The 27229-nt window shown below is 35.4% G+C and overlaps 2 protein-coding genes and 1 pseudogene across 2 annotated transcripts; all 3 read right to left on the reverse strand.

Moving 5' to 3' along the window:
• Nucleotides 1–39: 39 nt before the first annotated feature.
• Nucleotides 40–3263, reverse strand: LOC117423672 (cysteinyl leukotriene receptor 1-like). The gene has a single exon (XM_058990293.1). The coding sequence runs from the start codon at nt 3210–3212 to the stop codon at nt 2187–2189; it is 1026 nt and encodes a 341-aa protein (XP_058846276.1). The 5' UTR covers nt 3213–3263; the 3' UTR covers nt 40–2186.
• A 6202-nt stretch (nt 3264–9465) lies between these two features.
• On the reverse strand, nt 9466–12910 carry LOC117423673 (succinate receptor 1-like; annotated as a pseudogene).
• A 1468-nt stretch (nt 12911–14378) lies between these two features.
• On the reverse strand, nt 14379–17441 carry LOC131697904 (succinate receptor 1-like). Its single transcript, XM_058989643.1, has 2 exons — nt 17404–17441; nt 14379–15783 (listed from the first exon to the last, which is right to left on the reverse strand). The coding sequence occupies exon 2, from the start codon at nt 15766–15768 to the stop codon at nt 14740–14742; it is 1029 nt and encodes a 342-aa protein (XP_058845626.1). The 5' UTR covers nt 15769–15783; nt 17404–17441; the 3' UTR covers nt 14379–14739.
• Nucleotides 17442–27229: the final 9788 nt, after the last annotated feature.

Consider the following 27229-nt stretch of genomic DNA (forward strand, 5'->3'; position numbering starts at 1 on the left):
ATTCCCAGAAAATAATAAAACAGCACTTAACATCCTAGCAAAAGTATTTTAGTTGTTTAATTGTTTCAGTAAAACAAACACATTTGGTACAGATACGAAGACATGATAGCAACACAATTGCTTTGTATTCCAGGTATTTGAAATTGCATACATTATTTGTGACAAGAAAAATTCCAAAGAATCCAACGCATACTGTAATCCACTTCAGATCATAATGAAAACATCACAAGGCACAAAACTGTAACATTTTGATCAATTCAAGTGCCTAGCAATGTGGTTGGACCCAGGACGCTGTTCTGAAGTTAGGACACCTGTACAGTACAAAACTGTCTGAGCATGTAGGAAAGAAAAATAATTGCCCTACAAACATTGATTTTGTGTCTTGTTTTTGGTGACATTCTGTATCACATAGTCAGTAAAACTGCACTGAGCAGATTGAATGTAATGTATAACCGAATAGTTTTGGTCTAAATGCAGATTCGAAGATGCATCACTGCCATTTCTCTCAGTCACTTGATTGGCTATCATGTCAGCAAAGAGGAAACTACCACTGGCTTATTTTGAACATAATTATTTGTAATACAAAGACCCGGATAGCTGGAACAGTCTTCCTCGAGATTTAAATAAATTGTTCACTTCATTATTGCATGAAATTTTTGCATTATGCCTTTATCCGGGACACCTCTGTAAACAAGATTTTAACTCAGGGGTTTTACCCAGATTTACATTTTTAAATCAAAATAAATGATATATTTCCACTCATATAATATACAACAGTGCCAGTGACTTTAATCAAAAAGTATTTGTATAGGTGAATACAAATATTAATTGCATTTCGCAATCTGGAACCTAATTGTAAGTGCTAAACAGGTACATCCTTAATTGCACAGTGCTGCCACCTGGACCTTTCCTTGAATGCTCAAACAGTTTTACGGCTTTAGGATGCACAGAGAAAAGCTATACTACGACATGTTTGACATAATCAGCTATTAAAACATGGATTAGTACTTTATTCTGGAATGTTAAAAAAAAAAAATCATGTGACCAGTTTCTTAGTTCCTTAGAGTGTGTTTTTGGCAGGGGTCTTTGAGTTTCTTAACAATGTTACAAGGTCAGAGAAAATGATCAACATGATGTCAGAAGTTACAGTAGGGCAAGTGGGATACTGTAAAGCCAGGGGGGATTGCAAGCTTTATCTGCACATTTCAAGCAGAGAAATGTGAACCATCTGTTACAAAATTCTGCAAAAGCAAGCCTTATCATTCATAATGGTCACATGCTAGTCCTGAATTCTTTTGATCTGAGAAAGGAATAATATTCAATGAAGCAAAAAGAAAATGGGAATTAGCTTTCATTAGCGTGATGTGGATTACAGCATATTATTTAATCATGACAATATCTGCTTCTTAATCCAGCGATGCAGTACAGTATTTTAGCAAATGCTATACATCTGTGGCTCCCTCTTTTAGTTTCTTACATTATAATAAGTAATATTGAGACCAAGGTGAATGTTAAAAATGCACACATCAGCAACACAAACAAATGATTTGAATTAGCCCCAAAAAAACGTAGTTGTTCAATGACAGTCAAAAGAAAAAAAAAGATTGATGGATCATTGTCATAGTCATTGTTCTTGCATTCAAGCTTAGTAGTAACACAGGGAAGAGTATTCTATCTTATCTGGGCAGATTAGAGGATTGCAATTGCAGAATAAATCTCAAGATCTAGGAATGTATTACCAAGGTTAAGTACATTTTAAACAAATGTGTGGCATTATACCAAACTTCAAACTCTGGCGAATGAGGCTTAGACTTGAGTTTGCAGATTTTGTCTTCATGATAGCTGAATCCAATTTTTTAAATGTATTTTTTCTCATATGTAACTAAACTGACTGAAGTTATACTTCTACAATTATATATATTCAGTCGCTATTTTATCATGTTCATGCTCTTCTCTGCCCAGAGCACAACCACTTAAAAACAAATCTTGTAGCAATACAGGACTGATTATCAGGGATTCATAACGGAATATCTGTTTTAAAATTATTTTTAAAAAGGTGCATTGTTCCATACATAACAGCATATACCCAAGGCAGCTCAGTCGCACGCGCGTGGTACACGGGCTGCACGTTGTATTCTAAATATTACAGTTCAAACTTTAACAAGGGGCTTCTCTGCTCTGTGTCCTTATTGACACATTTCTATATCAGCATTACGTGAAGAGGCGGATGAGCTGGAAAAATCAGTGGCTGAAGCACATGAAATGTTGCATCTTTTAAAAAGATTCTTAAGCAGTGTCTTAAAACCCTTACCCACAAACACAAAGAGCAGTGGATCTAGACAGCTGTTCACAACAGCCAAGCATAATGTAACAACCACCGTCTTCTGTAAAACCTCCTGCAGGTCACACTCACTTTGGTGATGAACCTTGAAATGTAGGTGTATAGTTCTCTGGACATGATAGGGTAAGAAACAAATGCAAAACACAGTCAAAACCAAGCAGATCATTGCAACGTCCCTGCCAATCTTCTTCTTTTTGGTTTGAACTATATGTTTAATCATCAGCATGTAACATATCAAAACAGTGAGAAAGGGAATTGTGAAGCCAAACACAAGGGCATAGAAGTTCATATAATAAAGGCGCCTCCACGCGGCTAGACTTGAGGGTTCAAAGCATCTTGTGACTTCAGCATGAAAACTTGTTACAAAGAACAAAGAAATAGCTACACCCACCCCGATAAAGATCCACATTGCAAAACATATAGTCAGAGCCCATTTGTGTGAAAAATCATTCTGAAACCTCACGTAGCGAGCCATCACAAGATAGCGGCAGACACTGAGGCCCGTCAGGAAGAATATGCTGCAGTACATACTCATGTAAAACATGTATGTGGAGAATCGGCAAGCTGTTTCAGTGAATGGCCATCCTCTGACTTCAAGGTGGTTCAGTAATCGGAAAGGCAGGGAGAATATGAAAATGAGGTCTGCTGCTGCCAGGTTCATTAGAAAGACACTTGACATTCTCTTCCTTTTAGCTAAATGGCAGAATACAAAAAGGGCAATCGAATTGGACACCAAGCCGATTACAAAAACAATGCTGTATACGACAGCATAAACCGTGTGCTTGTAATCATCATTGGCTATACATTGACCGTTATTGATTTTGTTTACAGCAGTAATGTTTTCTCCAGGCGATAATTCAAGAAGTCCCATGTCAGTGGCTGTTTCTGTTTTTCCTGAAGTGAAGGAATGGAATTAAAATAGTTAATATAGGCAGTATATTGTGTTTGAATGATATTTTCTATAAAAGCACATACTGATGGATGGGCATTTTTCTTACAGTGGGCCCTTCATCTCATTAGCCCAGAACAGTGAGCAAAATAAACAATCATAAGCTCAGAGTTGTGCTGTGTTCTTGTTCTGTCTCTTTGGATCTGCCGAAATAGTGGAAAGATTCTGTTGAACCTGTGCTCTGTCTGGTTGTTTGTACAGATCAGCCGGGCCTGGAATCAGGTCCAGATCACTCTTACCTCTGTCGCAGTTCATCATTTTTTTGCCAGTTTTTCACAATTTGTAGTTAATCGATACCAAGGTGTTCACAATACCACAGGAAGAAACAGTCTGAATGAGTCAGTAGAACTGGGATGCAATTTGCTGAGGACCTTTGAAAGGGAGCCCTCAAACTTTACTGACCCAGGAATTATTTTGGATTCTTGGTTATTTCAGTTATTCAGTTGGGTGGATCTTTTTGATTTTTACCAAGAACATAATTGTAACACTTATACAGTGAAATACCAGGAATACTAAAGTATGTACTTTCCAGATAATATTAGATTTAGGGATCAGAAAAGAGTCAGGAACAGAACTCACCCACTCACTCCAAACTAGATTACTGCAATACTTCTTTTTATCTGCACCATTTTTGTATCTGTTTATTTTGCAGTTTTTGTATACATTTTCACTTGGAAACATAAACCAATCCAAACAGATAATTTCCTCAAGGACTGGAAGTTTGATAAGAATACAGAGTTCTTCTATGTGTTTCTTCAGCACAGAATAGTGGTGACCAAATACAACACAATGATAGAACTCCTTCTATTGACTGTCTGCTGTACACGTATATTCAATTATTTTCAAATGTTTCTATTAGTCTAGCAAAGGTGCAATGCACTAGACATGATGACAGCCTATAAATGACTTTCATCGTGTTTTGTGTGTGTTTAATCCGGATTTCTAAATCTCTCTTTTTATGCTGGAGCAGTTCATGACCCTTTTAAAAGTCATTCACCTCTGTCTCACACACACAACCTGATACAATAGACAGGACTAGAATTAAAATGTGTCTTTAGTGAAGTTCAGTTATAAAACTGCACTTTAAAAAGACTTTAATTCCCAAACGGATAAAATTTGATATTTAATTTAAAACTAAGTATAAATAATGAATAACGTTGAAGTCCTTTTTTTTTCTTAATAAATGAACTTCAAGCAATTTAAGGTGCCAATAAAACGATGACTCCTACAGTACTGAAGTGTACGGGGGTGTAGAATTCTGAGCATGTCTGACTAAATGGAATCTAGCAACCTCAATTAAGATCTCAGATGGAAAAAGACAAGTTGAGAAAGGCATTCAAATCTTGGTAAAAAATGCTATGCTTGGCAAAAGGACCTGTCAATCCTGAATAATATATAAGAGATAAAAGCTTTTTTGTGCTGATCAAAACAAAGTTCAAAGAAGAATATGGCAGTTGAGTCAGAAATGGGTCACACGTTATGTTAAGACCTTGTTAGTACTGTATGTACAAAACAACATATGTAAATTACACATATAAAAAGTTAAAAGACTTTTGACACATTTTTAAATCACCTTTCAATTGTTATGTTTGTATGCCAATACATTTCCTATTTTGGAGTTTATTTTATAATGCTGTTTGTACTTCAGGTTTTTCTAGTTATTTGTTTCATTCACTGGGATTATTTTGCTATACAACGACATATGTTTTATTTTAAAACCTTGTAAATCCTTCTATTTTGTTATTAGACACTAAACACATATTCTTTTTAGTTGTTTTATAAAAAAAAAAGATAAAAGTCAACTAAAGAGCTAACCCCACATGTCTTTCTGGTGTCCTTAAACTCAACCAAGAACTAATCCGTGCTGCATCGCCATGACTGCGTAAAGACAAGTACACTGTGCTGAGGCACGCATCAAATCTCACAGCAAATGTAATTACCACAAATGATCAGTAGGGGCCAGGGTTCCAACCCTATAATGTATTGGCATCTCAGCCCTGCTACAATTTGGATACAGAAAACATTCAAAGGTGTGAAAACTATGGAGGGGGGGACTTTCTTAAAAATATACATAATGCGAGTATTGATGATTTAGAAGCACAACTTGGTAACATGATTTCTCTCTGATATCATGGCTCATCTGTAGAGAGTTTGTTGCTAATATTTACACTCCCCTGGATTCCTGGAGAGCACTGGAATTCTTTAAGATTCAGTGTTGACGTTTTTCAATATTTAATCAAGGCCTTATATTGATACCACATTTTTAAAGCTGTGAATAAACATGTTTATCTTGGCTGGGAATGTAAACTAAAAGAAACACATTGATGGAATAAGTGAATGTTTTTTTTTTGTTTGTTTGCTTTTAAATAATCTTTTAAATAGGCAAAACAGGTCAGTTTTTTGAAATTGGGTAATTCGATCATATTAAATATGTATAATTAAAGATGTATAATTATTTTTCTTTTTAAATGAATACAATAACAATCTTGTAAATGTTGTTCTTTCGGTAAAGCTGACTGAACTACAATATGTGTGTTAAAGCAGATAATTTGAAACAGACAAAACTAACATTTCTGTGAAGTTTGTATAACTTAGAGAAGTCTGCTTCAAGTTCCTTCAAGTTTTTAGGTTATCTCCTGTACAACATAATCTTAATACTGACATTAAAAAGATTCTCTAAGCACAGTGAATGATTTCTCAGGGTGGAAGGCTAGACCCATTGTTGAATGGAAATGCCATATCAAAGAAAATTATTATTATTTGTTTATTTAGCAGACACCTTTATCCAAGGCGACTTACAGAGACTCGGGTGTGTGAACTATGCATCAGCTGCAGAGTCACTTACAATTACGTCTCACCCGAAAGACGGAGCACAAGGAGGTTAAGTGACTTGCTCAGGGTCACACAATGAGTCAGTGGCTGAGGTGGGATTTGAACCAGGGACCTCCTGGTTACAAGCCCGTTTCTTTAACCACTGGACCACACAGCCACACAGTGTTGGTAATGTTAAACCAGTTTGCAAGATAACTGGCAAAAGTAGAATTTATGTAAAATCATTGAAGAGAAAGCATGTGCAGAAATGTATGGCATAAAATATGATAAACAATTAACCATGGTAACCTTGTAAAAGAGATTGGTTAGTGGCTGGTTGCTCTTGAATTGAGTAGCAGCTAAAGGGATAAATTATATTGATAATTAGTAAGATAACAAAAAGAGACTGTAGTCACATATGTCCTAAGCCCACTATGGTATAAATACAGAGCATGGAGACGACACAGACAGAGAAGTTTTTTGCATCATTAGATATTTAAGAAATGAATAATAATAATAATAATAATATTTTCCCATATCTCCCCTGCTTTCATCTGCTATGGATTGTGTGGGTGTGTTGGTCAACCTACCTTCTTGTCTCACTGCAATCCCATCTGTTGCAAAATGTTACCATGGTGAGCTTGCTCAGAAGCAGTTTACCATGTTTTTTTTTTTAATATGCTTTGCCATGTCTTCATTTGACTTTTAACATGCTCTGCCATAGTACCCTATGATTTACCTTTCCAGCCATGCTTTTACTACTGTATTCCTTCAAATTTAAGATGCACTTTTTGAACCATTTGTCTTGACTTGTTTTCAATTCTGTGTCTTTAATGTGGTTAAAGTTAAAATGCTAAATGCCTTGCTAATGGAAAATGGGAGGAGATTCTTCTACCCTCTTCCAGACTTTCTCAAAAATATGCGGAATGCTCTGTTTAGACAGGAGACAGCAACAACAACAAAAAAGTATCTGTACAATCTGCTGTCAAAGAAACCAGAAACAAGCTTACTAAGCAATACTAATATAATTACATTAAAGACATACATGAAATAGCTACTTAATAATTACTATGTAATAAGTTTCCTGAAACTATAAGCATGCTTGAATTTCAACAACAACATTTATAAACTGCTCCTTTACTTATTCCAAAGTTTTATACTTGATATAAACACCCACTGTTATTACCAAATATTGTTCCATACAAGTAAGACTAATTTAGAAGGGCCTTTTTATAACTTATTAGGAAGATGGAAGTAAAAAGACAAACCTACCTTTAATCTTCTGTGAGAAAAGACTGATTTTTATTTCAACTGGGTTTTTTTTTAAATATAAGATCACATCAATTTCCTAACAACCAACCAATCACAAAGGATTTCCAGTGTTATGCAAGAGCCAATATCACAAATACAGATTATTGATAACCAAACCAATATCCATATTTTTTCTTCTTTGGGTTTATTTTGAATGTGAATTTGTTTAAATAATCCTAAGTACAGTACCAATACATGTTGATGTTGTACTTTCCACAGTTACAGCATGTAGTCAATAAATATAAGTAAAAGCAAATTATCACTTTATCATGTATTCTGTCTTTTTACATAATGATTGAATTCTCCATATGAGAAGTGAACTAAGACATTGGTAAGCATTTTGTGAGCTGAATGTGCTTCTTATGGTGAATTTAAAATAAAATAACTAATAGCAGCACTAAATAACACAACATAGTTTGTTTTTGTATATCCCACTATATATTGAGGAGGAAAATATATAGGCTATATAGGAGGCTGTGTGCTCCCATGGTTAAAGAAAAGGGCTTGTAACCAGGAGGTTCCCTGTTCAAATCCTCACTCATTGACTCATTGTTTGACCTTGAACAAGTCACTTGTGCTCTGTCTTTCGGGTGAGACATTGTTGTAAGTGACTCTGCAGCTGATGCATAGTTCACACACCCTAGTCTCTGTAAGTTGCCTTGGATAAAGGTGTCTGCTAAATAAATAAATAATACTATTAGAGTATTCTCTGGCTCATAGCTTCTTGGGGTACTTTTCCATTTACAGAACACTACCTGATTTCTTAGAACTACTGTTGCAATTCTTATGCTTTGCTAACCACAGAATATGATACAATCATATTTTGCAACATGATAGGAAATATCAGTATGGTGTTCTGTTTTTGCAGTTTGTGTTGATCTGATAAGGTTTACTTTAAAACATTATGCTGGTGATGTATAAGATGAGTTTGTCTTAAAAAGATTTGAACAGCATGTTTATAACAATAAAAGTCAATACCCAGGTAGAAAGAGATGGAGGGGTGGATACATGAATACAGTAGATATAATTAGTCTGTTTTTTACATCAGGTGTAATTAGTATTTAGCCCATAGGGAAAGTTCTAAATGTGCAGTCATGAAGTGTTGTTATTTCCTAAGCAAATATTTCTAATGTATCTTGACAAATGTTTGGCCAGAATTAGCCCACACCAGAGCCCTGAAGCATGCTTCTGAACACCGTCCTTCCTCCTCTGAGCATGTATGCACAGCTTGACAGTCTCACTGCCTTCGTGTTTGATCAAACAGAAACTGAAGAGCAGGGCATTGTTTATCACTATTACAAAGATGGAAGTTAAAAGTAGGTCTCCATTCTATCTCAGGTATCAAAGACAGTGCCAATGTTCTGCCATACCTGTCACTTTTTGCCAACTTGCCAACAGAAACAGCTACCCAGCTTAGATCGTTTTACTTTATAGAAATCGATAGTATTCATGAAGTAAGAAGACACAGGATTATTATAATGACTTAAATGACAAGTTTCTGTGTAGTATGAAGGGATCGCAATCACCGACATGGGTAAGCATATTATGTGGCGGTGTAGTTTCTGCTTTAACATTTTTGTAAAACATCCCTTTAAAAGGTTAGTATAGTACTTTATTTTGTGTGACAATTTCTTTACTATTGATATTTATCTTTAGAATGCAAGAGAAGATTGCTGCAGTTTATAATACACAAGGGTGGCATTTTCTGACATCACAATATGACTTGCCAGAATTCTTTTGCCCCGATAGCATAAATAAGTTTGGCAATTTGTGTAAGACTGTTAAGTAGCCCCAATCCCCGCAAAAAAATTACAAATAAATACATCAGCAGCAAATCTGAAGCAGTCAAAAAAAATGTTTTTTTATTTTCCAACAAAAGATATTCTAACGTTATTTTATGATGACTGTAAAAACAAAGGCAGTAATCAATCAGTATATCCAAATGAATTACGTAACTATATATATATATATATATATATATATATAGAGAGAGAGAGAGAGAGAGAGAGAGAGAGAGAGAGAGAGAGAGAGAGAGAGAGAGAGAGAAAGAGAGAGAGAGATGCACAGATGATTTAAGAAGGCTTAATACATTCATTTGCCTTACTTACATGGTAACAGTATAGCAAATGCCAAGTACTGTAATGCTCAAACAACTATCAAATATTACATTAATTACGCTGTTTTAACATGTAATAACTCAGTAATTACTAAGTACTAATAATATAATTACATTAAAGACATACATGAAATAGCTACTTAATAATTACTATATAATAAGTTTCCTGAAACTATAAGCATACCCGAATTTCAACATCTAATTTCAACAACAGCATTTATAAACTTCTCATTTTCTTATTACTTTTATACTTGATATAAACACTAACTGTTATTACCAGTCATGTAAAGAATGTTGCACTGCAGGTTAAGTACACAGAGGCAGTTATAATTTGTGTTAGCACTGCCCTGCACCCTTCACTTTGTTTAGTTAAACTGTAGAACAGCCCTTTCCTTCATGCTGGTCTTTCAAAAACAGCTCTTATTTTTTTCAACAGTGCCGCTCTGAAATGATCCCCCAACAAAAAATAGAAAATGGGGTTCATAACACTGTGCAAGAAGGCAATCAGTCGAGTTATGATATACAAGCTGTTTATCAGAGTCACTGTGCATTTTGTATAGTCTGTTCTCATTCTTAAAGCAATTCGAACATTTCTCATGATATGATATGGTGTTAGGAGCAAGAGAAAAATAACAACCGCCAGACAAACTGGGTCATTGAAATGACACATCATGCTGAAACTGGCTGTCTTTAATCTTCAGAAATGTGGCTATCTTTACACAGAAAATGCTCAAGATGGTCAGGGGAATAAGATAGCCAGTGACTGTAAATTAGACTTTTAAATGGATCACCGGAACTTGCATAATCATTGCATGCTGTACTGCTGTCAGCATTGTTATCAATAAAGGTAAGGATTAGTATTATTTGCAGTGTGACCAGTACCCAAATGAAAAGGCAAATGCAAATTGCAGTACTCCTTCGCCAGTCTGGGCAGGGTGCATAGAAAGTACAAGTCTGACAGAGATAGGTTAAAGAGGTAGATGTTGCTACTTTTCCAGTCCTTCAGGCAGAAGATGTGGCCACAGATTGCAATTACATTCCCAACCAGCCCCCAAATAAATTCTATGCGAACATCATCAGAAGGTAATAGTTTTCCAAAATGATATCTGTCTCAATGCAATCTGATGCAGTATTTATTTATTTTTATTTATTTATTTCTTAGCAGACGCCCTTATCCAGGGCGACTTACAATTGTTACAAGATATCACATTATTTTTACATACAATTACCCATTTATACAGTTGGGTTTTTACTGGAGCAATCTAGGTAAAGTACCTTGCTCAAGGGTACAACAGCAGTGTCCCCCACTGGGGATTGAACCCACAACCCTCCGGTCAAGAGTCCAGAGCCCTAACCACTACTCCACGCTGCTGCCCGTATTATTATTATTAGTATTATTAGCCTGAAAGAAAATAAACAAAATAATATATGGCAAATATAAAACTTGAAATGGAGCAAGTCCAAAAAACTGTTTTAAAGACTCTAAATGAATATAATAACTTTAATTTGTATTCAAAGGGTAATTATTTCAACAAAAATGTCCAATTTTGATTATTATCTCGGTACAAGTAACTGGCATGACACAAACTAATTAATAAAACACATTTATTATATAAAATATTTATGCCACAATTATTATTGAAGTCTACACTTCTACCATTTTTTAATACACTGTTTACCAGTTTAATTTGTACTGTATAGAAATGCATTTCTGTGTTTGCTAGAGAAAATATTATAATATGTATTATTGCTACAGACAGTAAGCTTTCACTTACCATTTTAAAAAATAATGTTGCTGCCTTCTCTGCTTGACTGGCAATCAACCTGTGAATTCTGTTTGCTGAGGGAAGTTGTCTCATTGGTCACATTATGCAAAAACTTCATTTAAAGGGGAAGTTCTGTTTGGCAAATATAAACTGTTATTCACAGCTTGAGTTATATAAATACCATAAGAATGCTCTAAAAAAAGTTTCAGCAGCAAGCATGTGGTCTGGTCAAGGAAAAGGAGATTCTGTATTAATCTGAACAAAAGTGTGGCCGAATGATGCTACACACGTTAACATTAGCATGTAAAAAACAACTTGAGTGTAAATGTCATGTTTTTATTTATTTTTTGGTAGAACGATGAACTGATGAACTAAGCATAGAAAGCTAGAGAGCCTTAAGAGATGGGTGAGAAAACAGCCATTCCTCCCTGTAAATGTCTCTGTGTCTGGCACTAGAAAGAGCTGTGAAAATGTCAAGTGTCACACGCTATTAGACCTCATGCGGGGGAAGTCTGCTTTTAGATTGAGATCTAATACAAACTGAACCATTTGGGACATCAGATTTCAGAATAGGAACAGAAATAATACTGAATAGAGCTGTGCTATCCACAATAGAGACAGTTCTAGTCAAAGTTACCCTTATAAATATTTACCAATGCTCTGTCCTGCATGACTGGGATTTACCTTGCTCACTGTGTGTGTGCTTTTTCAGCATTACTACACTTTACTAAACTTTTCCACAATATACTGTAGGCTTCTAAAAGAACTAAATCTGTATGATTGTAAAAGTTCTTATAATTTCTGCAGTATGTGTTACTTTATTCATTTCAGTTTTTCACAGATACAGGGTAACGTACACCGACGGCAGCATTTGTAGTTAATGAAATATTCATGATGCATGTTGAGTTTTTGAATGTGTGGTGACTGACAAGACAAATGAATTCATGGACATCCAGTCATTCTTTAACCTGCATTTAGTAGTAAATACTGTAGAAAATGTTGGGTTACCAGTGCACTTGTATGGGACTTACAGTTCATTATAAATGTTTCCATGCATTTCAAAACTGGTCATTTATAGCAGTCAAAAACCCAATAAAGCAATGAATGTGTACAAATTTTAAGAAGGACATAAATAACATGCTGAGATTAATAAACTAGTAATGAAAACCTAACACTTAAAGGGATTGCGGGGACGTAGATCAAACTGGAAATACATTCAAATGGACAGCAAGGAAACCAGGAAGACTGACTCAAGGGGATTGCTATGAAAACAGTAAGCAGATCTAATAATGAAGAGCCCTCCTGACTGAAGAGACAACAGCTCCCGACCTTGGAGTGCCCTTGCGAATGAGCCAGTGCCTCCTTTCAGAATCACTCCTATACAGTTTAAAGGTGACTTGAGGATACCCGCGAATATATGGACAGGCCACACAACACCAGTGCACGCAGGTGTAAACCAAACAGAAAAAGCTTCATCGGCAGTGCCACTGTTAAGAGTTGCACCCTGCTCGATGAAAAACTCACAGACAGAGGCACCTTGAGGGGGAATGGATTGGACCTAATATCTACCCAGAAAGCTTTTGAACCCCTTGTTCACATGCTAGACCACCAGTCATTATATAGGTACTGTACAGCTATGGCCAAAAGTTTTGAATCACCTAGAATTTTAGGATTAAGACATCATTTGTTTTTAAAACTATATGAGCATAATTTATTTTATTTAATTATCATGTAATCAAAGCAACTACAAAATGATATCAAAAAAGTCTATCAGATGCCATAATAGTAGTACAGTGCTTCATGGTAGGTTTCAAAGTGTCACATTTGGTCAGTTATATGGAAAACTACAAAGCAGTATGTAATTCAATATGTTAACTTAACAATATTCAGCAGGTTTCATTTGACTTTATGAAGCAAAATTAGTTAATTCTATAGGGTAATGCAAAATTTTTGTTCATAGCTGTACTGTATAGCTAGGCTAGTGGATTGAGGGACGAGACAACAGACTAGCATGCTGTTTAATATTTAATTATAATACCATTTTAGTTTGTAACTTTGTTTTTAAAATGCTATTTACTTTTTAATTGTAGAAAAAGTTGTCATTTCCGTGTCTTTTTGGACCGTGAATGGTGACTGTTTCATCCGTCAATTTAGACCAGATAGTCAATAATAATAATAATTCTTAAAAAAATGTGTGCAGATTTTGTTTAAATATGAATTATTATTATTATTATTATTATTATTATTATTATTATTATTATTATTATTATTATTATTATTATTATTATTATTAGTAGTAGTAGTAGTAGTAGTAGTAGTCATATTAGGGATATTGGTAAGTTGAGATACACATCTTTCCTCAAGATGACTTGCACACGATCACAGTCATACTGCAAGCATATGAAATTAGTTTAAAAGATAACATCAAGATCTACGATTATGTAAAAAGGAAACCCCTCTTAAAAATCAAGTGACACAATAGTTTTACAGTATTGCATGGCATATCGAAGTTTGCTTTCAATTGAAAACCACAAGGTCTCGTCTGTAGGTGAGAGGAACTGTGTAATTGGGAATTTGTGAGGTTGTCAATTGGCATCATTCTGTAACTGTAGTCATTGCAGAGGGAGATGGAAAGACTAAATGTGGCAGACCCAGAAGATGGTATGGGTGTGGTGGATTGGGCTTGATAAAGCTATCATCACTGCACATTTTCAAGTTATTCATGAATCCCAAATTGCACGTTCTTCTATCCACACAGTTGTGGTGTTTTTGGCAATGCTCAATGACATCCCTGCATAGCAATAGGAAGACGCCTATAATGGCTGATATTAAACTACTGGTTATCTTTGCTGATCTGTATGTTATTCCACTCTCTAAATGTTAAAGGCAAGCCGGCTGAGTCACATTTAAATGTATTAATTCAAAGGCTATATAACACAACAGAAAACACTGCAGAAAACGGATGCAAACCACAGTTCTAATTGCAGTACATTAACTGCATGACTTTATTTCGTATCTCACAGTATGGTCTTACATTATTACAAAATATCATTGAATCAGTTTTTTCTTGAGAGCATCTGTTACATTTAAATATATTCCCCGCAAAATACCACATACTGTATGTATGCATACTGAAAGCAAATCATACAGCTGTTTTACACCTGCTTAAGAAGTAAGGAAAAGGGATGGTCAAAACACTAACCATTTTTCATTTTTGAAGAGTCATTTTTCCATAGAGTACATACTGCTTATCACTTACTAATTTTAAATATACAGGACTCACACTTTACGTTTAAAATAAAAGTCAATAGGCTCTATCTTGCAGCAAGAGCAAAGGCAGTTTTACAGAGGGTTAAAACGCAGTCCTCTTGCTATACTGCCCCTCACTATAATGACACCCATGCGTGTCATCAGCTCCTACTTCTAAGCTGATGTGAACCAGAACTCATGTGGGCTTTGCTGGGGTGCTAATTGAGGTTATTGATTCAGGTTTTTTGTCCTTTGGTTTCCTTTTGAAAAAGGACAGTAACTTATCTCTAAAACTGTCCCCAACCAGAAAATAAAAGACCGGATTCAGACAGCTGTTGAGGCTGCTCAGGGGCCTGGTGATGTTGTAAAGTGCTCTGCAGATGATGAGAGGGCAGCTTGTAGGCTCATAGAACATCCGGGCAGCAATGCGAGCATTCCGCATGACGTGGTATGGAAAGAAGGAGGCGGAAAACAGAACCATTGCAAAAACAATCAGAGTTAAAGGCTTGCCTGCCTTTTCTGTGTTTTTTTTAAACCTCTGCTGCATATCTTTTAGGACGCGGACTACAAGCACATAGCTATATACAAGGATGCCAAAAGGAATTAGGAAGCCAGTAAAAGTGACCGTCATACTGAATATGAAAGTGGTTCCTATGTCCCCAGAACTGGCATAGTCGAGACATTTTAAATCTGTAGAGTTTGAAATACCTTCTACAGTGATTAAAAAAAACATAGGCAAAAGCTCCAGGGTGACAATGACCCATATTAGCATGCTTATAAGCACTGCGTGCCATTTCTTGAACAGCTGGGCTGACTTCACTGGGTGTGCAATAAGTAGGTACCGATCCATGCTGACGCAGCCGAGAAACAGAATGCTAGTGTAAAGATTGGCATGGTAGAGGTACCTCATTATTTTGCAATACAATGGCCCATAGTACCAGACGCCTCTGTTTGTGTAAACAGAGACTAAAAATGGCAAGTTAAAGATATAGAGGAGATCAGCCAGGAGCAAATTGAAAAGAAAGATATTGCTTCGGTTCCACTCTTTCATGGCAAATACATATACTATAATAGCAGCTGTGTTAAGAATTGAACCCAGTACAAATGTGGTACCGTAAATAAATGGAACATAAAAGGCATTGAGTGTGTTATCAATATCTGTGCAGGGTTCTACACTGCTGGTTGCATTTGTGTGATTCCAAGCATCAGAGTGATTCAGCTGCATTATTTACCAAGGAGCCTGCAAAAGAAGAACATTACAGCATTGGTTACTCAAAAAGAAATGTGTACAACTGAGCTTGATAACCAGTGCTTTACTTTATTTATGCAAGTGTGTATTGTCCTTAATATAATATACACAGATCATTATCATATTGTTTCGTTGTTAGACGAGGTAAATCAACAATGACCGATTTCTATCACAGTAGAGTAATTCCTGTTGCTTTACAGACTTTTAAAGACAAAAATACAACAACTCCCGGGCACTTTTAGGCATGTTGGTTTGCATGGATCCTAATTACTATAAATGATCACAAAAATGACCAGGTACTGGTATATTATGAATTTAAACATAAACTACAGAACATTTGTGCTGTTAGCTTAGCCCATACTCCAGTTGTACATGAGCTATATCAAATCTACAAATACCAGCAGTAAAGCCAAATAACATATTTAAATGGGTTATCAAAGCAAACACTGCAAACATTACAGCTCGAAGAGCAAATATACAAATGACCTTCAGTGTAAGATGAAGTGACAGTCCATTATATAAGCCCACTAAGTGAGACCTCCTAAGAAAGCCTTTTGTCTGACACTGATTATTATTTTTGACTATGCAGACCTTACATACAGTACATTGAAAATAACAGGAGAAAAAGTCAAGCATTCAACCATCCAAATGACCACAATAAGAGGTTTGCTTTTAAAGGGATGCATGCAAAAAATCCCATTGAGCATCTATTGACTTTTACCCATAGACCCTTTCACAATTTAACCCTAAATACAAGTCTAAATTGGGCTAAAACTAAAGATTAAAGGCAATTAAAAAACCAAAGGCTGTAACTGATTCATTTAAGTTCAACAACAAACCAAATGCTGACACTAATTTTACTTGATTGGTATAACGTTTCTTGTGATGGCTGTCATGCTGGGAGGCAAAGCACTGTGTGAATGGCAGAGAATGGATTGAGGGTTATCAGCTTTACAATAGCTGTAAGTATATTGGCATGGTCTTGTCACTGAAAAAGACAAGGCTAATCCAACTGCATCTTTTGTAACACATATAGTACAACCAATGCAAAACTATACTTGGTACATGCATAGGTCAATTTACCTTGTATATATTTTTAAAGATGCATGATGGAATATTGAAAATTAGATTTTTAGAGTGTTCCATGGGATCAGTAGAAATGAAACCTACAGTATAACATTAATAAATATTGTTTAATATAACATTACAGGTCAATTCCATTATCTTAATAATAATCATAATGCTACCCATAATATTCAATTTAAACTCATCAGTCATTTACATACAAGTTATCAACTACAGATTACATTGTACAATACCATTGTGTCTTATTTAGCAACAGTTAGTACAGTCTTCAAAAAAGATATAATTCCAGGAAACAACAAGCGACAGTTATCAAAGTTCGATCAGATGTAGCTTATTAATTTGTCTGGTTTGATAAATTAATGTTTTATATTCAAAATATACAAGTTGCCCGTAAACAAACAATACTGTCACATACTGTATTTAATTAATTCAGATGACGTTTTTCTTTCTTAAGTATTTGCTGAAGTAAACTTTTTTTTTATTTGTTTGTTTCATTTACAGTAACAACAAAAAAAGAACACTCACCCTTTAAATGGAGCCTGTTAATTGAATGTCTGTTTTTGGCAAATCTATTGAAACAGAAGCTGGAAAAGGTTGCTTTTATACTACCTGGTTTGTTACATACTGTAGATGTCAAAAATGTCATGTTCAATTGATAGATACAAATAATTGGATGTTTCCTTAAGAGAGCAGTACATGTTTCTGGAACAATTAATTTGTTAATTAGCCAGGGAGCACAGGGTAGCTGAAACATGTAGACAACACGGTACTTGAAAAGTGAACTGCATTGCGCCATCACACTCTTATCACTGTGAATCACTGCATCTGTTATTAACACCTGAGAAATGAATAACTGTGAATCTACAAATCGAAACGGACAGTTTCAGAGAACATTCTTCTATTAAAAGTAATTATATTAGACTCATGTTTGGGTCACCTTACCCTAGGTTGGAATTATGTACTGTGCATCTATACACATTTAGAATAGCTTTGTGGTCCAGCTCTCAGAAGATGGAGTCAGCAGGATTCTCTTGTGCAGTGTGTGGACTTGCTGAGCTGGTTGACTGGTCCATCTTGAGTGTCATGGCTCCTAGTTAGGTGACAGTAGTTGCAAAAATAAGCTCTGTGTTTCCACCATTCTTTCATTCGCTCCTATTTTATGAAAGATGGAAAAAAATGTGTTAATGTTACAAAATGAGATACAAAACACACTGAGAGTGCTTAAGAGAACTTGACATATATAACTGCTGTTTAGAGACTGGAATAAATGGCCCATATGGCCCATTGCAGCTTAACATCTGGGCTTTTGATGAATAACAGCCACCAGCAAACCACTGGCTTAGTGTGTTAAATATTAATTATTATTTAGCTGAAAGCTGAACAAACCTTGGATGTGACTATACAGTATGGTGTTAACTTTTCAGAAGATAGTGTTGCAGAGCATGATCATAACACATGAAACTAAATATTGGTTTGAAAAAATGGAAGGTTAACATAGAAAATAAAGGGAACTGACAAAGCTATCAAATGTAGAGTGGGTACATTTATTGTGTTTGGCTAGATGGAATACCTTAATGATAAAGAAAAAAAATAATAACGAATAATAACTGTACAAATGAATCATCTCGAACATATTTCATCATGAGCTGCACACATAAAAAATGGCACAATGACTCCTGAAAGAAATGCTTCCCTTCTTCTTCTTCTTCTTCTTCTTCTTCTTCTTCTTCTTCTTCTTCTTTCTCTTCTGCTTTTAATTGCAATACTACACATGATTGAACAGTGAATACCCTCCTTGTGCTTTTATTGTCTTTGGAGCATTGATGTTAATTAGCAAGGTAAAATCTATTAGAGTACGCTAGAAAGGGCAAGTGGTCCCTCGTTAACTTATTACTTTAAAAAGGCAGGTGCAGGGAGCAATGTTTATTTCCCAGCACAACAGGCTTTACAGTAAATGGATAATCACATTATTAAGCTTCAACAAGCCAAACAATTTTTTTTATTAGAATAACAACAACATTAAATTGAAATGTCAGTAACATATAGATTTTTTTTTGTTAAAATAACCAATCCACAGTATGAACTTGAAATTTACAAGGCAATATTATGCTTACTAACGTTTTCCGTGAAGCAGAAAAGTATGACTTGGGTGTGCATCTACTGTTTTTTAAACAACATTTTAACCAAATCATGCCTGTCATCCTTTTTCAAGTGTATAAACTGTATTGACTGTAATAATAAAAGACTTTGAATTGTCCAGGGATGGAAATAATACTCCCATTACATAGTAGTTTGATCCATTCCCGGTTTTACTAGGAGTTTAATAAGATATACTGGAGCCAATACCAATAATCTCTACTGATTTTCAAATTGAAGGATATATAGTGATCATCTTGGACCCTTAATTACAAGCTAATGAGAAGAAGAAAATAATAATAATAATAATAATAATAATAATAATAATAATAATAATAATAATAATAATAATAAAATAAATAAAATGTGTGTGACCTGCTGTGCTGTCTGCTCAGACATTCTGCTATTTGATTTTCAAATCAATTGCAGTCACTGTGGAGATTAAAATAATAGTAAAATGATATCATGGCGTCTCTGCCATGGTGTGATTATATAGTAGTAGGCCTATGGTCTGTTATTTCTTGAGGTTCTACTTGTCTACTAATTATTTTCTACTGGTAAATTAGATCAAAAATAGATGCTGCCTATAGCCCAATTTACCTTTAATTACACCGTGTAACAATTTTTTTTTTTTTTTGGTTCCTGGGTAGTAAGTGTTATTTCCTAATTGCTTATGCCTCAAAAGTATAGAAAATGTCTATTATTCCCCACAAACTTTGCTTTTGTGACCAGGACAGTGATATTTTGAAATTTACCTATTTTCCAGAACATTCCAGATAGATTCAGTGCTGAGTAAACTTGGAGTAACTTCTAGAACTTTCCAGTAATATAAATAGTAGTATAAATACAGGGGCCTTAAGCCCACCAGTTCAGTTTAGTTCCAGCTGCCTAAGTGGATACATGTCTGCATATTTCTGAGATGGCATCAAGAGGCTGCAATGGTGGCATTCCTGATGGGTCTCCAAGGCAGTTTTACCAAGTTTCCCTGCTATCTTTGCCTTTGGGACAGCAGGGACACCAAGGCGCACTACCATAGGCGGGACTGGCCACAGTGGACCGAGTTCTCTGTGGGGAGGAACAACGTCAAGTGGGAGCCACTGCACATCAAATTGGGCCTTATGAAACAATTTGTCAGAGCTCTAGATAAGGAGTCGGCAGCCTTCAAGTACCTTCAAGACTTCTTCCCTAAGCTGTCTGAGGCAAAGGTCAAAGCCGGTGTCTTCGTCGGACCACAGATAAAGAAGATCCTGGAGTGCAATGAATTCCCCAAGAAGCTCACTAGTAAGGAGAAAGCGGCTTGGAACAGCTTTGTCGCAGTGGTTCGGGGCTTCCTGGGCAATCACAAGGCCGAAAACTATGTGGAGCTGGATGAGACTCTGGTGAAGAACGGCTCAAATTAAGCACTGGGTAGCCGACATTAATAATTAGTTTATTAGCAGGTATGAGCAGTTAATGCCTTGTTATGAATAGTTTCTTGATAGCTTCATACCGTTATAATGTTTAGAAATTGTGCCTTTGTAATTTTTGAACGTTGTGTTTTGAGGTGGACTCAATGACAAATGTGCTACATAAATTGACAAAAACTTTTTGTCATTCTGATCAATTTAAAGAGGTGGCTGCATGCAGCAGTAATAATTATGCACCTTTAAAAAACAAATGTATTGTTACTTCAAAAAAACAATTGACAGTTTAAGATTAATCTTAACATACAGTATCATTCTATTATAAAAACGGATTAAAAAAAACCAAAAAACTTCTGAATACTTATTGTGTACCGTATTATTTTATAAGGCATAGGTCATTGAAGTGTTCTCTGCTTTATTGTTGTAAATCATTAGCTACAGAAAAACTACAAGCACATTATTAGAAAAGCTACAAGATATGCTTATCTGAAGATCCGAAGAAACTGGAACATTTTGCAACAGTTTTTCAATGTTTTCTGCCAGTTGCTAGTCCCATCTAGTGGTGAAAGGTAGGTACTGTAATAAAATGTGTTATATAATGAGGTTTGGCCGTTGTTTTGCTGTCAGTAGTTTGTAAAAGCCACCGTGTGCAGCCAACATGACTCACATTCTGCAACGTGTTTAAAATGATCAGGAAGGAAACATGACCATTTCTGAATAAGTACCATGTCTACCATTGTCCTTTAGGAAATTATTTAGCAGAAACCAGCAAAGCCTGGTCAACAAAATGGCTCAGGCAAATGTCATAATTGGCAGCTGGATGTTGGTGGACAGGGCAGTTGCAGAAAAGAAGAAACTCCTTCTTAGTAATGCCTATGTTGGAACCACCTGAGAATAAACAGAACAGGTATTTTTTATAGCAAACGTGCCACTGTGCCTATTGTGGTTTTGGTCTTGTATACAAGCGATACGTTACCATATGCCATATAATGTAAAGAAAGTATCACAGTTCATCCATGTATGATTACTGTTGACTTTGTAGCTTTTCTGCTAAGCGTACAGGCCTAAGGAAAATATCCTGCAGATATTCCATGTGATAATCAAGACAATTTTAATTTAAATACTTTTGGAACGTCTTTTTAATTGCATGGTTGGATGTAAGAGTTGATTCATAATCATTTGGCTTGTTGATATAATTTTTGTATTCTAACTGTGTGTAGATTACATGCCTCGCCTTTTTGTGAAAAGCACTCCCGGTATACAGCCAGACTGAAATGCATTCTGTTTCAGATCAGCAAAAGCGTTAAACTGAGGAATTTGTTACAACAGTAAATGAGATTGCGTGGGGTGTGAAGATGGCATATTAGATCACATCAACACATTTAGAAAACATGTGACAAGCCTTTATATAATGGGAAGTACATACATATATTGGACATAAAAATCAGAAAAGCATGCTTTTGCAATAACACTTATTTCACACTGAGTGATGTTTAAACTGATACTGTGATCTCAACCCTGTTTATACTGTATATACAATATTATATTGTTATCCTTTCAAAATGTTGTGAACTTATTTGTGAACTACTTTCAGTTAGGAATGTGCCATTCAAAAAGCTGCTACAAAAAGCAAAAATATATTGAATAATACGCAAGTCATATGTGTATTTACAAAAGTTCAGAATGAATTGATTTCTTGGGTTAGTACTCAATCTGAAAGGTCTATGGGAAGCTAGGATGATGAAAGTTTAGAGAAATTTGTGTACCGTTTTAAAGACATTAGAACCATAACAATATTAGTATTGCATTACTGTGCTGTATACTTGGATTGTTTGCCAGATTCGGGATGCAGATAGCAGGTGTACATATTTATTAAAATCGTTGAAAACTGATTTTCAGACTTACGGACATTTCAGATATATATGAACAACCTCTGTTCCCAAGGTGTTCGTAACGCTGTGGTTTTACTGTGTGTGTGTGTGTGTGTGTGTGTGTGTGTGTGTGTGTGTGTGTGTGTGTGTGTGTGTGTGTGTGTATATATATAAAATAACAAAAAAAACTTACTAATGTAATACAAGAGTAAGCCAGCAGAGGGCAGAATGCATTCTTGCTGCCTGTTCATCTGTTATGCATTATACACTGTAAAATAACATAAATTAGGACTGGAAAGCAAAGGCTAAGAAAAATGGCAAGTACCATAACAGAGAAAGAAACTGATATACTAACCAATTTTGTTTTAGTAAAAAGTTGGACAAGCAACAAGCAAAAATTTAAAATATAGGCTAGTAATTGCAACCTGGTTATGAATGTTTCAGTATGTAGTTTAAGTAAATAGCCTTTTTAGGCAGCCTGTTTTACACACTTCTAGTGATACTTCAACTGTTTGGACACCACCTTGTGTAAAACTGTTAGGAGCTTATGGAAAGCAGCATGAAATTCCTTTGCTGACGCATGCCTGAGAAGAAGGGTAGCCCTTAATCGAGTCTTTAAAAGCTTTGCTATGTATTCAGTTGAAAGAACTGTATGAGTTATATGACAGACACATGCTGTTGATATGATCGCTGCATGCTGCCAGTAGTTTTCCTGCAGGTGGACAGGAAGGAACTGCTAGACCATCAGTTAACATTGTGTCATGCCAGGCTACTTAGCACTTGGCATTAGAAATCATACATCTATTTTTTATGTTGTTTAATATTATTATGTCATGGTTTTCAGTTATTCTATCATTTAATATGATATCAGGATTTTTTATTTGTTGGTAATTCTGGTTAAAAGTGTATATATATATAGTATGTTAAGGGTGAAGAAGATTTGGGTTGGGTTTACACTTGACTGTAATTTCATAACTGACCCTTTTTATAGGCCAGATGTTCACTGCAAAGAACAAGCCTTTCATTATTGCAACCCAGTGTCACATGATAATGAGAACACTTTTAAAAAAAAATATAAAACGTAATCATACTTTGTTACCACCAGGATTTAGATTTGTACATGGAAAACAAAACATGCATGCTATTGAGGATTAATATTAATAGACTGGCAATGTTTTTGAGATTTCGCTCAAGTAATATTTGGCTAGGTTAAAGGTGCCTTATTTTTACTTGTGCTTCGTAGAAGATTTAACTTGTTCACACTAGTTATATCTGATAAATTGTCCACTGTGTTGCATGACTATCTGGAGTAACATGGGCTAAATAAGAGAAGTACCTGACTCTGTGACATGTATGTTATAGAATGGAACTATGGAACTAGGCTATGTATGGCCTGAAGCATTTAACTAAAATAAATGTGCTCTGTGCTTGTACCCACAATCCGTGCCAGGACTCTCTGTACTGCCTTATGACCTAGATTAACCTCAAACCAGCCTTCCCATCGTTACATTGCCATATGTTATTGTGACGTATTAGGGATATTTGAATACCCTTTTAATGTTATGAATTTACTTTCATACCTTTTTTCATATATAATGTTTGAAGTAGTATTGATACAGTACATAACTGCAATATAAGTCAAAGGTGCATACTGAAAATGATCAGACTTTAGAGTTTATTAAGAGAAATCCGCCTTGTACTGGCCCACAATGCCTTGTGCTGGCCAACAATGTCTTGTAATTGTCTTAAATGGCTGTTGGAGCCAATGATAACATGTATCATCCTGTTGTCATCTTAACACTAATGTAACCATAACATCTCAATCATGTACACGGTAAGGACCTGAAAGTAAGTTTGAAAATCTCTTGCCATGAAGTAGGTTACTGCATTGATTCTGATGGGTCTTTTTTTTTAAGGAGGTCTGAATTTATCTCAGGTTAGCGTTTGTGTTCCAGAAGTCTGACTTGTAGTGACAAAGTGGACCTGGCCTCCTTTTATATGATTATAACAGATGCTTCTTGTTAACAAATTAGAGGGGCAAATATTAAACTTAGTACAAAATCAAGACAATTTCCATCATTTAATTGGTGTCTATCCCAAAATACTATGAATAAATGAAGTAATCAGAAATAAAATCACATACTGTACCATAAGATCCTCTGTTTTACAAATTCTATGCATTCTATACTGGGCAGTTTGTAATGTACATGCATACAGTGGGCACTTCACTTGAGTCATGGTATTCTATTTATTAAACTATGATGTTTTGCTAGGGCAGCATACAAGTGGTGTGAGTTTTAGAAGAAGTGCACATTATACTTGGAATGTAGCTCAAGGAATGCAAACAGACTTTTTATTGTACAGTACATTTATTATTTCGGCCTACCTTCATAGCAACATGCTGCATAGAAACTTAACTACAGCCATAAATATCTGTCATGCAATTGATCTAATAATATAAAAAGCGCAAGGCAGTATTCAACGGTAGCAGGTGGTATCGAAATACAAAAAAAAAGCCTTTGGTCCTGTTTTGTTTAATGTTTATTTTCATGGAAATCTTTCAAATACAGTAGATACATGGCGGCATCCAGGTATCTCTGCTATTGGACACATGTCACATGATTACAGCTAGATCATTGGAGTGAGTTTGGGCAACAACACAGGAAGTGATTATGTACCAGCAACTTTGCCTTCATTTAAAATATCACCAACATATCTCAAATAGAAGTACCAAAAGTTTCAGGGGGTGACAGTGTTAATATTGCAATCTCTAGTAACTGGGTGGGGATAGATTTTAAAACATTGTCTTGTACACCTTAATGCAGCATAAACACTCATTTTAATAAGAGTCAGCAGGTCACCTTCAGGGTGTATCTATGCAGTAAAAGTGTTCTGCACCACAGGCGGCTTGTCTACCCAAACAGTGCAGCTCTCGATACGCTATATCATGGCAGCTGTCTGGATGAGTGCTGCTAAGCTGTATCCCAGTCTTTCCTAATGTTGCTACACACATCAGTGCGTTATAATTAAAAGCACCAGTGGGAGTAGAAAGAAGGCATTGCTTTCTGATGTGCTAGAGCAAGGTGCAAAATATTGACTACCTATAACAATTGCTTTAACACTTGTTGATGCCAGCAAACAGTACCATCTGATGGTAAAGTAGAAGAAAAATAACATATAGTAGTATGTTATAGTAGTTATCATTAGATTTGGTACAGATAACTATGCAAGCTATCTAGCCTTGTTTGCAATCAACCCCTAAGGGTGCGATATAGATATTGTGTCTGATTTTTTTCATGCAGTACTTTTAAAAGATTATAATGAATTCAGTAATATGTACAATATACTACCCATTCAGAACATACATTGCCTAAACTTTTGGTAATTGTGCAGAATATTTTGTAAACAGCGTTTTTATATGACTCCCATTATAACATTGTCATGAATAATTTATTACAGTGACAGCAACATAGTTTTTACACTTTCATAACCTTATATCTCAAGTACCATTCATCTTACCTCTGACATAACATGGTTTCTGAACGACTGATACCAAATATCTTATCTTGAAATTTACGTCTCGATGCTCTTGGTTATAGTGTAGGTTTTGTAGTCAATCCAGTTTAACAAAAAGAGAGAAAGTTTAAAATACAGTAGTTATGACAGATTTTGCAATACACACAATAAATGTCCTGTAAATCTCCAGGAACTTTAGGACTGGTTTATCTTTAGTTTCCGGGCGGGTGGGGAGTCAGCATTTACTAACATCTACAGTACTCTTTAACCCTTTCAAGCATGGCTACCTCGTATGGGGACAGATATTGAAGATGCAAATGCATGATAGCCTCATATAAGGGTGCCATTGTTCCCCATATAAAGCAATAGAAAAACACTTAAAACAATTTAAATACAAATATATATTTATTATGTGTCCAAAATTCCTTTTTTTTTTTTTTTTAGCTATTTTTAAAATACTTCCTGCATGAAGTGGACCAGCAGCAGGGTATTCAGGACCTCTGCTCTTTGGGCTAAATGGCACCTTCAGGCCCATCTTTCAAACACTAGCACTGAATTACAATTTGAGCTGCCACTGTATGTGGAGGGGAATTATTGTTTGCTGCAGCATTGTGTTTTTAAACCTCATGAAATATGTTAGCAAATTAGGAATTTATCCATGTGCTTGAATGTAAGCTATTTTACAGTTAGATATTGTTACGGTATTTCCTGTATGTTACTGTACTTTATCATTAAAATTCAAGACACAAAATGTCGTTCATTTGAAATAATAGACGACTCCTACGGGTTTTCTTTAAATAATATGTTTCCCGTACCAGAAACTACCCATTCAACCCTGTGTTTAAACCGCAGCAAAAAACATATACAGGTTTAATAGTAAATTCCTAGGCATGTGGGAAGAAAATAAACAAAAACAACACCAGATGGTCCAGAAGAAGCCACATTTCATTATAATGTTTACTTTCATTTTAATAATAGAAAATCCTCAGTACCAGTTACTGTCAATTTATCAACATGTGATGTGATTTAAAAACTACTGTGTGTATTATTTTGTAATGTGCTTTGTATAATATTATAGCTGCAGTACTAGTGCAACAGCAAGCCTACAGTAAGTCATTGGCATGACATTAAAACACATTTATGGATGCAGGGACAGATATTGTATACCCAAAGAGCTTTGACAGCTGTACCAAGAATGGCAATTTTCAAAAGAGCCAAACAAACAAACAAACAAACAAACAAAAACTCCAGTATAAAGCAGCCTCTGAGCATAAGGTCTAGGTTTTTGTTTATTTTTTCAAATGCAATATGCTTATGTGCTCTTTTATTTAATAGGGAATAGGAGCATCATACATCATATTAACAATAAACTAAGCAGTGCATAATACAGCATCTAAATGTCTGGAGCGATGACTGTAATGAGTA

This window comes from Acipenser ruthenus, chromosome 17 (assembly GCF_902713425.1).
Source record: "Acipenser ruthenus chromosome 17, fAciRut3.2 maternal haplotype, whole genome shotgun sequence".
NCBI classification, from domain to species: Eukaryota; Metazoa; Chordata; class Actinopteri; order Acipenseriformes; family Acipenseridae; genus Acipenser; species Acipenser ruthenus.